The sequence below is a fragment of the Ammospiza caudacuta genome, chromosome 3 (genome assembly GCF_027887145.1).
Source record: "Ammospiza caudacuta isolate bAmmCau1 chromosome 3, bAmmCau1.pri, whole genome shotgun sequence".
NCBI classification, from domain to species: Eukaryota; Metazoa; Chordata; class Aves; order Passeriformes; family Passerellidae; genus Ammospiza; species Ammospiza caudacuta.
Window position 1 is genome coordinate 28,087,824 of NC_080595.1, and position 14,810 is coordinate 28,102,633.

General features: G+C 37.0%; 1 protein-coding gene across 3 annotated transcripts in view; it reads left to right on the forward strand.

Annotated features, from left to right (window-relative positions):
• Nucleotides 1–14,810, forward strand: part of MTA3 (metastasis associated 1 family member 3) — a 137,252-nt gene that overhangs the window by 19,762 nt on the left and 102,680 nt on the right. For all 3 annotated transcript variants that reach the window (XM_058800999.1, XM_058801000.1, XM_058800998.1), the window contains one exon: nucleotides 3,253–3,379. In XM_058800999.1, the coding sequence (XP_058656982.1) occupies nucleotides 3,253–3,379 (127 nt within the window). The remainder of the gene's footprint in view (nucleotides 1–3,252; nucleotides 3,380–14,810) is intronic.

Genomic DNA, 14,810 nt, shown 5'->3' on the forward strand with positions numbered 1-14,810 from the left:
TTAAATTTTGCCCAAGGCCTAAAGGGAAGTGTGTAATTTTCGAAATGTGATTGTATGAAGTGTTAATCTTTGGAGTCATACCTAAGATTCAAAATTTTGTTTAGCTGAGCAATTTTAAATTGATTTTTTTTCTCTCTAATCATGGAACAATGAGGTCTGTGTATGTCATCACCATATTGCTGCATAAAAATATTTGCTCACTCTGAGCTATTGCTTTTTCTTCCCTTCCAGAGTGCTAAAATGTGCTTAGCATGGTGCTACTTTATGATTTCCTTTAGGTACCTTCTGTTTCACTCCTTTTGATAGAAATACTCTCTCCTTGGATAGCAAATGAAATTCACATGTGCTGTAAATCAAGTCAAAGATGTGAAGAGATCTCTAAAAGTTCTGCAAGGTTGTTACCACTTTTCTTCTAATGGGTATTAAGCTTGATAATTGCAAAAACTGCTTCACAAGCCGCTCTCTGGAGGTTTCTTCAGATGCAGAATTCTTTGTGTTGCTATCAAGCAAACTTAGCTTTCTCCCTTCTTTATGCTATCCAGTTTCCTTTCCTGGTACAGGTTTGTGTAATTGCTGGGACAAATTATCACTTGTTTTACTAAATCCTACTGTGAACATTGGTTTTAGATCTTAATGCTGAAGTGGGAAATGGTAACATTTTCCTTATGGTAAATTGTGTTGAGTGGATGGAACTGTTCTGTATCTGGTCATGGTGTGTTCTACTTATTACCTAGCTTGTCAGATTATCCTGTGTAAAACATCTGTTTTATTTCTAAAAATACAGCAGAAGAATTTATGTAGTTTCATATTTAGGTTCAGAGTGTTTTAAGAGATGGGTCTAAGACATTTGGTTTCAGCTTCCGGCTATTGGATCAACATTTTCATGGCTTATATGAGTGAAATAAATTTGTTTGAAGGTGGTGGGTTTTCTTCTTAATTTTTTAACTTTAAACTCTTACTTGAGGAGAATATTGAGATGAGCATAGGTGTCTTAAGCCATTTTAAACCCTGGAATATTATCTCTGGCTTCCTGCAGCAACTTGAAAATGGCTCATATTGTCCTGTGTTTTATGCCGTATCTGCAGTCAGGTGTTTTTGATATGTTGACCAAACTTGTGTTTGGATGCCTAAATTACTTAGGAAAAAAGCTCCAAAACCAAGGTAATTGGAAGAAGTATTAATACTTGAACCTGACAATCAAAATGTGGCTTGTAATGGTCACTTACTGTAATAAACAGTTGTAGAAATTAATTGCTGGAAACATTGGTATGGTATAACCCCAACTAGCAACAAAACACCACACAGCTGTTGGCTCACTAGCCCAGGTGGGATAAGAATTGGAATTAAGAAAGAAAGCAAAGCAAGGAATTAATTCCGTGCTTCCCATGGGTAGGCAGGTGCTCATCCATCCCCAGGACAGCTGGGGTCTGTTACACACAACAGTGACTTGGGAAGGCAAAACATCACCAGTCCAAATGTCCCCACTTCCCTCTTCTGTCCCCACCTTTATATGCTGGTCCTGATGCCATGTGGTATCCCCTGGGTCAGCTGTCCTGGCTGTGTCCCCTCCCAGCTCCTTTTGCCTCCCCAGCCTCCTTGTTTATGGGGTGAGGAGCAGAAATGGCCTCGGTTCTGGGTAAGCTCTGCTCAACACTAACAAATACATCCCTGTGTTATCAACAAATCCAAAACACAGCCCTGTACCAGCCACTGTGAAGAAAATGAACCCTCTCCCAGCCAAAACCAGCACAAACATAAACCTTTTAATATGAATTTCTGGTTTTTAATTAACTATTTGCCTAATTAAAAAATGCTTCACCTTGGCATAGATTTCTTTTAAGATTTATTTATTGTCAGTATTATAGATGCCAAAATAATTCTGAATTGAGTTATAGTTTGACTTGGACCTGTACATATGCCTGGTGAGGCTGTAGGTTGTCAAGTGAGATGGATGAAATTCTTGTTTTCATTTTTGTTTTCTTGCTCTTTCTCCACAAAACATGCCAAAACAGGGAAGGGGATGGGGGTGTCTACAGCAACATAGACTTAAAGTGGAATTGGGTATGAAGTAGTTGGTTATACCAGGGTATGTTGTTACATCACTTTTGTGAAAAGAACTATTAGAAGTGGAATGAACTACACACAGGCATGATTAAAAAAAGTAGTAGTGTTGCATTTGGAGAGAACTGTGGTTGCTATGAGGATGCAGGCAGGCTTCAATTTGAAATAGTCTTTGTAGGTTGGTTGTAAAAATGGTTATTATTAGTAGAGAGGGTGAGGTCCTCTGTTGTAGGTAGTTACATGAAATACTATCTCATGCTGAGGTTCCGTTGTTGAGTTTCTGAGAAACATTTTGTAAACTACACTTGGTTTTGCAGATGATGGATAATCTATCAGGTAGAAAGTTGCCAGATCTTAAAGAAGTTTTTAAAGGGTCTGTATTTTTGCATCCATTATTCAGAGAGACGTTTTGCTCTTTTTGGGAAGCTGGAGGAAGTACAGATTCAAGTTCCACATGTCCTAAAAATCCACTAGGAAGGCAGATTTAAGCCATCAAGATCCCGGGGTAGCTCTGTTGGAGAGCCTGCCATTGTGTGACATGTTAGCAAGCACTGGGAGCATTGCCCTTCAATTCTATATGTGACTCTTTCTAGTGTCTGCTTGTATTTCTTCCTGTCTTGCTTAAAATAGAAACAACTTTAAATCTTATTTAAATATGCAAATTCACTGCATTTGTTGTCAGTATGGAAGAAGGTTAACATACTGGAAGGCATAAGACTTTTTCAGTTTTCATAGACTGATTTTGCGGTCTTGGACTTCAATTATGTTTAGTAAATTTCAGTTCATAGAAAGTGTGCCTTTCTCCAGGACTTCTGTAAAAGTTTTAGTACTAGTAATATTGGCAAGAGAAAGTCAAGCGCAAAACTGGTCAGCAAGCAAGAGAAAAAAACAGAGGAAAGAAGATGAAAAAAGAATGAGTAATGTTGACAGGATTGTTCTTAAACAGTGTGAAAGACATCAATGCGTAGTACAGAGGAAAGGAGCATGATTTTTTAAAGGGTTGAAGTAGAAGTGTATAATTCAAAATACTTAACATTCTGTCAAGTTACATAAACTGTAGTCTTGTTAAACTCATCTTTTCTTTGAAATACTAAAGGAGGTTGCTAAGGGGTGGGGGGGATGTCAAATGAAATGGCTGCAATGATGTTATGCAACACAGTTAATTTCGACCTACGCTCTGCTTCTCTGCAGAAGAAGTTGAAGAAGAGTCTGAAACTACAATTGAGGTTGATTTGACTGATAAACAGAAACATCAGTTGAAGCACAGAGAGCTTTTCCTTTCTCGCCAGTATGAGTCCCTACCAGCAACGCATATCAGGTAAGAAGTAGTAAATACAATTTATCTGTGTGGATTGCCTGCCCATAGCCCATCTGCTGGACTGCTACAGCCTTGCAAAAAGGTGTCACTGATCTTAGCTGAGTTGGGCCAGGTTATCCCATGAACTGCTTTGGAAGCACCTTTGTTTTTCCCTTCTGTTACTTGATGTTTGAGCCTTAGAAGGGACAAGAATGTCAGAGCTCTAGCTTGCCAATTGATAGCATCAGTTGATACTTCAGTGGAAAGTCAGTCTTATATTTTGAAGAGCTAATTTTTTAGTTATTCTTCTGGCCAAAGGAAGCTTGACCATTTTGTCTGGCCTGGAAAACACTAGATGTGTTTGGAACAGAGGCAGTGACTCATTGGTCAGGTCTGCAGTTTAGGGCTGCATGCATGTAAAATTAAAATTACCCCATCTTCACTAAATTTGAAGAAGTCATGACTGAGTTTGTCTAAATGTTACAGAAGCATTTCAAGTATTGTTTTAAATTGCCTTTAATGCCAATGTAGGAAGAGACTTGCTAAAGCTCAAAAAGTGTTTCTCAACTTCTTTCTGTAAATGACGTAGGTGCTTACATCACCTTCTATTTAGCAGTCAGGAAAACTTTCTTTTGTGTTGGAATGAGGAGATGATGAATCTAGAAATGGAAAAGAAATAGCACAGTGATGGGGGGAGTCTAATTTAGTGTGAAAAAATGCATTCTTACATTGCATTCTTAAGGAGTTTTCATTTTCTTATTACATCTAGCTTCCCCCAGCTATTTCAGACCATAAGTGTCTAGAAGTTGCCAAAAAAGAGGTACCTATTGTCCAACAGGAGAAGTACATTGTACGTTTACATTTATTTTATCTGTTATTGGCAAATCACAAAATGGACCCACAAACGTCACTGAGTCCAGCTCCTGGCCCGGCGCAGCACCATCTCCAAGAATCCCACCATGTGCCTGAGAGCATCGTCCAAACGCTTCTTGAAGTCTGTCAGGCTGGTGCTGTGAGCGCTGCCCTGGCGAGCCAGTTCCAGTGCCCAGCCACCCTCTGGGTAAAACCCTTTTTCTAACATCCAACCTAAACCTCTCTTGACACAATTCAGACCATTCCTTTGGGTCCTGTCACTGGACACCACAGGGATGAGAGGTTGCTTATCTCTCTTGCTGACAACACAAAAACTGGTAGTTGGAAATTTTTGTATTAATTTCTTGTGCTTTATTCATCTCCTTTTACTGACTTTGAGAAAGTCATTTAACTGTCAATTTTCTGCTGCTCCAACTATAGCATGGAGATAATAATCCTGTGCAGTTTCTTTTGCTTACTTTGACATTTAGATATTGAAATAGGTATTCTCCTTGCAGAGGGAAGATTACATAGAAGTATTGTAAATGTCTCCTCACCTCACAATTCAGGGAGCAAACACAATAGAGGTTCTCCAGTACATAGTTCACAAAGAAGGCAGAAAAACACGTGAATTCATCATACATGCCACACAGCACAGCAGGCAAAAGCAGAGTGATGACTTGCATCTACTTTTCAGAACAGATGAATGTTGTAGGACTGTGCTGTCACGTGTTATTAAGACCTTTAGCAGACAAATTCTGGAACAAGCTTGATGTTTCAATGTTTTAAAACTGTTTTAAAAAGAAACAAAGCAAATACACTATAAGGTATTCCTGGTGTTCCTTACTTAGGTCTTTAACTTACTTGTGTTCACATTCTGTGATTCTCAGTAGTTTTTTTAACTTTTAATAATTAGCTGGTCCTCTAAAGAGGATAGAAATATTGAGGAGGTGATGTTCCTCTAGCTTTCTTCCATTAGTACACCAGAATACTCAAGGATGCAGATATCACAGCCTCTCTGGGTGTCTGTTTTGCTGTTTGATGTCTGTTATGGTGATTTTTTTTCCCCTGCCATCTATTTTGCATTTCACTTATTGAAACTTTGTCTGCTACCTTGTGTCCTGTCACTACTTCTCTGAAAGGAGCCTGGTGCCATCTTAGTAATCTATCTTTGTATTAGCTAATTGAACAAAGCAGCAGAATTTCTCCCTTTAGTTGTCATACCTTAAGAGTGAACAAATCTAATTTAATATCAGACATGTTGAAAGTGTATTTTTTCCCAGGGTCAGCAACTGGGGGATACCCCCCAGTAACCAGCTGCCTGCTGGACTTTGTATCACTCATCACAGCCTTTCCAGTCTGGTGGTTTTTTCCAAGCTTATTGTCTACTTGTCTAGTCCATATGTTTCCAATCCTCTTGAAGGACACTGCAGGCCTTGCTGAAGTCAGGTTCAATGACATTCTCTGCTGTCACTGGTCTACCAAGTCAGTTGCCTCCATATAGAAAGCTAGGGGATATTTGTGCAATCAAAGCCAGGGTAGCTCCATGATGTTGGCCTTTGCTCTAAGCACTTAGAGTTGTAGCCCTTAGGAGAAATTGGATTTACAGGAGTAAATGGTACAATGGTATAGAGTGGAGATAGGAAGTTGGAAATCAGTTCTCTCCAGAGTAAGAGCACAAAAACTCAACCCCTCTGGAAGGAAGAGGAGAAAATTCAAGCTGATTTTAAGAGAATGGAGGAGGTTTTTGACAGCTACAGATCTTGGGCTTTTCCTGATGTCTTCAACCAAGAAAAGTATCTGAGACTAACTGTATTTTTGTTGAAATTGAAGGAGTAGAAGAATTTTACCTAGTATGTTTTTATTTAGTATAAATAAAACATTTATGTATAAGATTTTACTGCTTTTGTTTTGTCTTTCTTCTTTTCTTAAGTTTACCCTTTTTTCAAACTGAAGGGTAGAGGAAATTACTGCTACTGTCACTAAGGTTGCTTTTGCTGTAGTTCACAATTCCAAATACAGTGATATCTCATTTATACACCTGTTGCTGTTACTTCATAGTTGAAGCTCCAGAGTAACTACCTTGCAGTAATTTATTGGGTTAGATTTCTTTGATGTGCATGCCTAATTCTGGAGCTTTTTGATCTCAACTCTGGGTTTTGAATAATTCTGTTGTAATCAGTTTGCTTTTGTATTAGCGAAATAGTGTTTTATCCTGCATTCTGATATTTTTTTGTTACATATACATTATATGTAACTGTTTTGATATGTAATTTGCTTTGTTAGAAATGCTGGGATTTTTTTAGACTTCATATTGTCTCCCCTTTAAATTAGTTGTCATTATGCCATTTCAGGGAGCAACAAAAGTTTTGGCATAAAATACCCCCTGGAGAGCCAGATTTAGAAAATAATTAGAAGTGGGTAATGTAGTAATTAAGTGTGGCAATGGTTCATTGTGGACAGAGCTCTTGCAGTGGAATGTGTATAGAAGGTGGAATTACCTTGCTTGCTCTGGAGTCATGGTGTGTGGCACAGAGCAAGCTCACGTTTCAGTCTGGGGATCAAAGACAAGGCTGGTTACCTTCCTGCCTACTTGTCAGGTTACAAGTGAAATTATTGCCTCCTCTGTCTGCTCAAATGTGTGCAGGCCGTAACACCCCTCCAGTGGATTATCTCCTTCCTGCCTAATCCCTGCATGCTCCAGATGCAGTTTTGCCAGGCTCTGTAATCCCGGTGTCCTTGTCACAGCTGTCCTGCCCGCCGCCCTCTCCGTGCCGCTCTCCTTCATTAATGTCACACAGGGAGTGCCCCCAGGGTCGGTGCAGGTGGCTCCTCTGAGCATCCCAGAGAGGGACTGATGAGCCAGTGCTGGCTACTTGGGCTCTCAGGGGTTTGAGCATTACCAAATGCAGCATTTTGGAAAGGCATGAAAAATTACGGGGTGAAGAATGGTGAAAGGTGTCACAAAGTTGAAATTATCTGCCGGTGTTGCAAAATTCACCATAAAACTTAGCATGTGTTAAAAGTGAAGTGGGTTCTTGTATAAAAATCTCCTGGTGGTTATCTTGTTGGAGATGCATTGGGTTATGAGCTTTGAGCTTTAAATTTATTTTTCATTCTTAAGCTCTCAAGTGTTAATAGGTATTAAACATGTTTAGATTGTTGTAAAAAATGCATTGTTTCTAAGCTAATTTGTAATTGCTCTAAAGTTAAATATTTCTTATGAATGGTGTAGAAGAATTTATTTATACATCAAGGTTAATCTTACCATTTCAATATCTTTGCTTATATCTTGTTTGCTTATTTGGTGTTCCAGTCTTGGGACTGGAGAGTTTTTATGTAGGTGATGATGATTATATTTTAAGTGTTTGGAAAGTATAAATAAGCCAGGCATTCTCAGATGTCATAATAAAAGCAGGTGGGAATCTTTTGGGATGCTTTATACAGCAATAAAAACCTCCACTCCCTTCAGGGAAAAAAAAAATGAAAATATCATTTTTCTTGCATTTTAATTTACATACGTAGGATATCGGTACATTATATAGATGTTTGTTATGATGGGATTTGTTCAAACAACTGCAGTAAATTTACACCTTAATCTTTAATGGGGAGTGTTTATTCAATCTGCAATTGGATAAACTAAGTGTTTATTAGGTTTTTTAGAGGATTCTATTTGTTGTTTGACATGAACAGCAAATCCAAGTTTTGTACGCACCTGTGGAAGAAAATCTTTCTGAGCATTGATTCTGATATATTGTTACACATATTATTTATTTTAAAAACTGACAAACAAAAGGCAAAACCAAGAAAAGAACCCTCAAAACTATCCTAAGATGGTAATGGCTTGGTTTATTACTTCTGTTCCATCACAGAAAGGTTTCCATGAGCCTTTTAAAAATTGTGATTGCATAAGCTAGTTTTATTAAAAGCTGATTAATATGACTGGGGAGAATGTGCCTGTGCATATGTGATGTTAAAGCATCCAAACATTCAGATCATGAGAAGAGTTCTCCAATTTTTATTAAGCAATTTGTACTGTCTGGATATTTTTACGTGTAAATGTACAAAAAAGTATACTTAAACTTCTAAAGTACCAGTCTGTAAGGATCTTGGTTTCCTTCTTTTGACATTATTCTGAACATTAATGGAATTCAGGACACAGCATTAATTTTTTTTTTCAGTTAGGTTTTTTGTTAATTTTTATTTGTTTATTTGGTGACGGTGATTTTTTGTTATTTTGGTGGGGTTTCTTTGTTTTCAAATGGTACCCTTGCTCTTGGGTAGACTAAAGAAACTTTGATTGGTACCATTTTGTAGACGTGGAAGAAAAAGTAGCTTAAGAACATGAAGTTTATATATGAATATGTCATGCTTACAAACTGTAACCTTGTGGTGCTCTTTAGATGTGTTATGACTCAGTTGTTTCAAGTATCAATATTAGTGAGTCCTGATGAGGTCATGCAGAAGAAAGAACAGCAAAAAAGAAAGTTGTGTGATACAACTAAGGTGTAGAGAAATCCCTTTTTTTCTGAATGTGGGATTCCTTAACTCAAAACACAACGAATGCTCTGAAGCTCAAGACAGATGTGGCAGGTCATTTTATAGTGTTACTTCTCAAGACAGAGCACTTTAGAATTTAGTGGTATTACCTTGGGATTTCTAGTTTTGGAATTCCTGGCAAACTAGAAGCTTCTGCATATAGGGTGTGTGAGTGTATATACAAATTTTACCTACTTTTTAAAAGCTTACAATGATCCTTATAAGCCTGATTATTTTCTGGCATAATCAGACTGGATAAGAAGTGAATTTGTTTTCCATAGGCATGTGCTTACCTAATCATTTTAGATTGCTCCAAATAAACTCATTCCAGATGGGAAGAATACCTTGCTTAACAAAGGGACTTTTGAAGCATGTCTGACTATTTTCTTCTTTTATCCTTTTCCAGTAAAATTCAAATTATTCTTACCTTAATTAAAAATTCAGGACAGAATCCTGTTTTCATATGTGGTCTATAACCAGTACTAGAAACGGTGTAAGAAAAGGTGTATTTATCAGTGGAAAACTGTCACATAAATGTCTGAAAATCAGTACATATTTCTCTGTAGTGACATAATTACAAAGTAGAAGCCTTTCATAAGATGCAAAACTTTTACTTTCAGTTGTTTGGAGTGATGTGTGTTGCTTCTGAGCTGGACAGCTTGTAATGGGCTTGATGATTTTAATGGTGTTCTCCAACCTAAATGGTTTAATCAATGTATGGAAAATCATTCCTAACCAGCTTCCTGTAGTTTTGTTCAGTTCATGTGCATCACTGCTGCTGTGCTAAAAGGCAACAATTCTTTCACTTTTTAGCATGAATTAATCCCTAGAGAGAAAATATCAATCACTTGAGTTTGCAACAATGCAGTTTACAGAAAGTATATCTACAGTTATGCTTGTTTTGAGATATCAAAATATGTAGTTTTACTGTGGCCATGTTGAGAAAATATTTACCTTTTAATTACTTTTAAATTCAAGTCAGTAGGGCATGATTGCTTCAGGAGACTGTCTGTAAATCTTACCAATTTGGAGTGCACAAAATTAGTACTCTAGCTCAAATTAAAATTAAAACTCTGAAGTTTTTGACTAAAAGCCACATGCAGTATCAAAATCCTGAGCCATCCATCCATATGATCTATGCACATGTTTAAATGCCAGGCATTTACTAGTACATTTAGATGTGCATAAATTAGTTTGCTGTGCATTCTGTTTTTGATTTTATTTGATCAAGTGTGTGTTAATAAGATAATACCAAATTGATTAATCTTTTGGCCACAGATACACAATCTTGTTTTCTTTAGAAGATTGGTATTACTTTGTCAGAGGCACAGATCCCAGTAGTAGTCGCCTATCAAATTTTTGTTTGGGTTTTCTTCCTCGTGTTTGAGATGGCTCTATAAATGGACAGAGACAGACTTGAGCCAATTAATTATAAATCAATTCAATGCAGATTTTTTTTTTTCAATTCTAGATATTGATTGAATATTTTAAAAGATTGTAGTTAGGGATCTATTACAAGTTTAAATCACCATGATGATTTTTCTTTGTTTTTAGTGTTATGCACTAGCTTGCTCCCCAGTTATTCTCTTTGTAGTCTTGGGAACTTGAAATTTGCTATAAAGACATTGGTATGAGTCTGTCAGCATGTTCTGTGCCCCTGAAATCGTGCTTCAAAGTAAAATGCACAAGTACTCTTAGTGCTGTCTTGCTGTGACTGGGGAATCAATTTCATGTAATTAGTAGAAGCTCTTTGGACTCTGCAGTTCCCGCTCTGTGGTTTGGTGATCAGCATTGCAGTGTAGGCTGCTTGTAAGGGATCAAGACTTGGCTCAAAGTGGGTGTTTGATTGGAAATCTTCAGAACACTTTCTCATTTAAGACAGTTCAGGGAAAAAAGTGTTGTTATTTCAGGTAGCTCTCTCCTCCTTAATTCGCTATCTTTTCTCCCATTTTCTCCCTTTATGCTGGATGTGGGAAAGATCTCCCTGGAGTTCTACTCCTGCACCTGCTCCTTTCTATCCCTCTTCATTACGTACCTTCATTGGAGTTTAATCTCTGATTGCCATTGAAGTAACAGCATATGTTAAAATCAAATTAGATGTTTCTCACCAGCATAATATTTCCTAATATTCTTTCCTGTTATTTTATTCTCAGACTGTCTAGCTAGTGACTCATGCTTCTGTGTTCCAAATGTCTACTGAGACAGTAACATTTCTTGATGCAGATCATCAAGATACAATTGGTATATATCTGTACAAAATTATCCAACATAATTCTGTTGTTTTCTGGAGGGCAATTGATAATTGTTATTTCTAAGTCTCTGGGGTTGTGCCTGCACATGTGGTTTTTTTTCTTGAGGTTGTATCTGAATAAGCAAGGCATATAAAGTTTCATTGACTTGGTGGGAACCCAGAGCAATGAGTTCTAAGAGTTCTTGCATTGCATCATTGTCACCCAGGCTACATCTACATTCCAATAGGAGATTTTGTTGGCATGGTACTGAACCCATGAAGGTGCCTTTTCCTGTCTTATCATTCATACTAGTTAAAAGGCAGCAGGTATTTTGTTTCTTGTGATTTCTTTCTGTAATTTTTTTTTAATTTTGCATACTTTCTCTTCCAAAAAAATCTCTATTTTTAAAAGTTTGTATCTCATGGGCTGTCTTACTCATCTGGTGAAAACATGAAGAAATAGCCTGCAAGAGCAGCAGAACTGGAACTGTAGAAGCTTCCACTGGTATATAAGTTAAGGCTGAAATGATGAGGCAGTTGCTGTTGATTTTGATTAATTTTGATAGTTTTAAAATATAAGTGTTTGCATCAGCTTTTTAAAATTTTCATAAAGGTTTTAATCTGTATTTTTGATTAAAACCTTTTTTTACTTTAAGAAAAAGCTCGTTAAAGAGCAATTGCCTAGCAGTGCAAACAAGAAGGCATTTCATTCGATCTTTTGGGCAATTTGGTGTTTTGGTGTAGGTTGTTTAACGAGACTTTATTGAGAACTTTTGATAACATTGTCTGGTATAATAAGCTTGGTACAACTTTTTTTCTTGCAACTTAAACTCTTGAGCTGGTTGTCATCATATTTTGCCTTCCTTGTACCAGATTACTAAGGTCAGTCTTATCCTTCTCTCATCTAAATACTGATTGTTGTCACATTCTTGTCTGAAGTAAGTTCCTATATGGTTTTCATTCCTCTCTTGGGTCTCACTGAAACATGGAATGTTTTTATCTTTAGTTTTTGAGATCTCTTAGGTCTTACCTCTGCTTACTGTCTGTGAAATCTGTCCTTCAGGGCTGGTATGGTAACTGACATCTCACACAGAGTGTTGATTTGCATGAGCTCCATATTGACTTGTCCAAGACAGTCTGACCTATGAGTGCCTCACAAAACTGTCACTGATTTCTTAGAATTTAATTCTCCTTTTCTTTGTTCCACAGCAAACAGCTTCCCACCCATCCCAGAAAAATAGTTCCATAAAACAAGGGTCTTGGGGAGGGGGAGCAAATCATTATGTTCCCCTCAATGAGACTTCTATCTACCATGATAACTGGTATTTCTTGCCATTTCCTTATAATCCTCATCAGTGCCTCATCAGTGTTTTGAGGTTTTGGCTGTCAATGGCTAGAGTTTTAGTTTTGGGACTGTATGGTTCTGGGTTTCTGCTAGGGCTGTTGTAGAAATCCTTTCCTACAAAATCATTAAGGCACTTTAGAACTAAATTTTTTTTTTTTTTTTTTTTTTTTTTTTTCTGGAGAGAGTGTGAATCTCATTTCTGTATGGTAACAGAAGGGCTTCCCTGAGGTATGGAAGTAGGCTGTAGGTGCGGAAAAATAGCTTGTCAGGCATCCCTTAGCAGAGGGGTGTAAATGATCAGAAATTGTCCACTCACTGGTGGACAATTTCTGATCATTTGTCTGCTTGTAATTTTTTTCCTGTATGTTCCAGTCACCTGGAACATACAGGAAAAAAATTACAAGCAGACAAAACAAATGAGAGTGAAGGAAGGTGTAGCATGTGAAAAGAGCTTTCACATGATTAATGCTTTAAAGAAGAAAGTTATGAGTTGTGGCTCTGGTTATCAGGACAGGAGAAGAAATTGAATCCTAAGTGGTTTATATGATAGAAGCTGGCAATACCATGAGCATATATTTACAGGCGAGTTTTATTGTCTCCTTTTACTGCAAGACCTCTAAATTACTTTTTGTTGCTGGCTGATTTAATTATATAATAAGTTTTGTTGGCATTCTTGTCAGCTCAATGGAACAACCCTTTATTTGTGACCAGTTTAAATATGAAGTAAATCTAAGAGCAGAAAGGATTCTGAAGGCACAACTTAATCTCATCAAAATCAAGTTTAAATGAAGACATAAAAGCTAACTTACTTTTTTGGTTACTGTTATTTGTGCATTGCTGAGGTTGTTTAAACTTTCCCTCAACACTCCTACAAGATAAATTTTGCCTAATTCTGTAGAATGTAAAAACCAATTTTCTGAATATTCTTAATTTGAGAAGAAGGTCAAAATCAGACATTTGGAGACATAAGATCAATCATCTTAATATTGAGACCTTCTGATCTTGTTCACCTTGATGATGCCAGTTAAGCCAGGAACGCTACTTGTTGGAGAAATACAGCTTAAATCAGGGAATCAGAGTTACATAAGAGGAGGAAGGTTTCATATATGGAAAAATAGTAGAAAACTCTTTATTTATGTATTTTTTAATACTGGGCAATTCCTTGTAATTTTTAGCAGAGTTCAGTTTAATGACGCATTTTAGGCAGGAGACTCCAACAGAACAATGAATGTGTGACATTCATTGAGTAAATAGTACTCAAAATGTAAAGACAGTGGGATTTCTGAAAGAATAGAGTATAATTTTATTTTAGTGTGTAACTGATTTTATAATCTGCTACATGCAGCATACACTCTCATTTATTTTTGTAGCTAGCTAGCTCCCCCTCTCTTTGTCTAGTTTGGAAGAGTCAGACTGTGTGCTGTTATATTGATTTTTTATTTGATATAGCTCTATATTTCTCAATTATCCTAATTTAAAAACATTAAGGAATAAATCTCCAGAACACTGTAAGGAAGAAAATATTTTTAAATCCAAAGAAACTAAGGGTTCTCAGATACATCCCTTAAAAAACTAACTCCCAAGTTGCCTTGTAATGTGGTTTAAATGACATTAACTTTTTCTCCAGGGTGTTTGATTATTAATATTGAAGAATGGGTGAAAAGTGCAGTGGAGAATATTAAGGTGCATATTACTACAAATCAATATTGACTTAAGTTCTCACCTTGGCATCCATGATTGAGGAGTGCCCAGTGTTCACGCTGCAATGAACTAGATGCTTGGTTCAGTCCAGCTGAGCTCTTGCAACTATACAGAGAAGCTTTTCCTCTGATGGGAGAGGAGACGAAGAGTTATATAAACAGTAGGCTTTTATCAATTTAGTCAAGATTCTAAATCACTTAGGTATTGCAGGTTTCTAGATTACAGTAATGGGTAACTGAAATACAGAGAATTAAAAGTAGAAAGACTTCTGGAATTTATCTGTTTTCAAATGTGAGTTTTGTTGTTGTTCTTTTATTTTAGTGTCTACTGTAGTTCTAGTGCTGTCTACATTGAGACACAAGTCCATGCAAGAGGTCATATATGCATACAAAATGTTACCTCTGTGTGACTCCAGCCATTAGATGGTTAAAGTGCTGTATGAAGAAATTTAGCATCAAATAGCAACTCACTCAGGAGTGAGTGAAGACATGCTGCAGGGACTAATCTTGGATCTTAATGAAATAAAATGAATTTCTTAGCGGACCAGCAATCAAAGATGAGGTTGGTCAATAAAATACTTTTGCAGTCACCATGGCAGTGGAGCAATGAATGCCTCTATGATAATTGAAGTTAAATAAGGGCAGGCTCTAATGGAGAGAGGGGCCACACTGGTGCTGTATGGAATAGAACCAGACTGGAAAGGTGAACTCCTGGTTAGCTCTTTACACTAAAAAACAAAATAAAATATTAAAATAAAGTTGGAAAACTGACTTCATGCTATAACA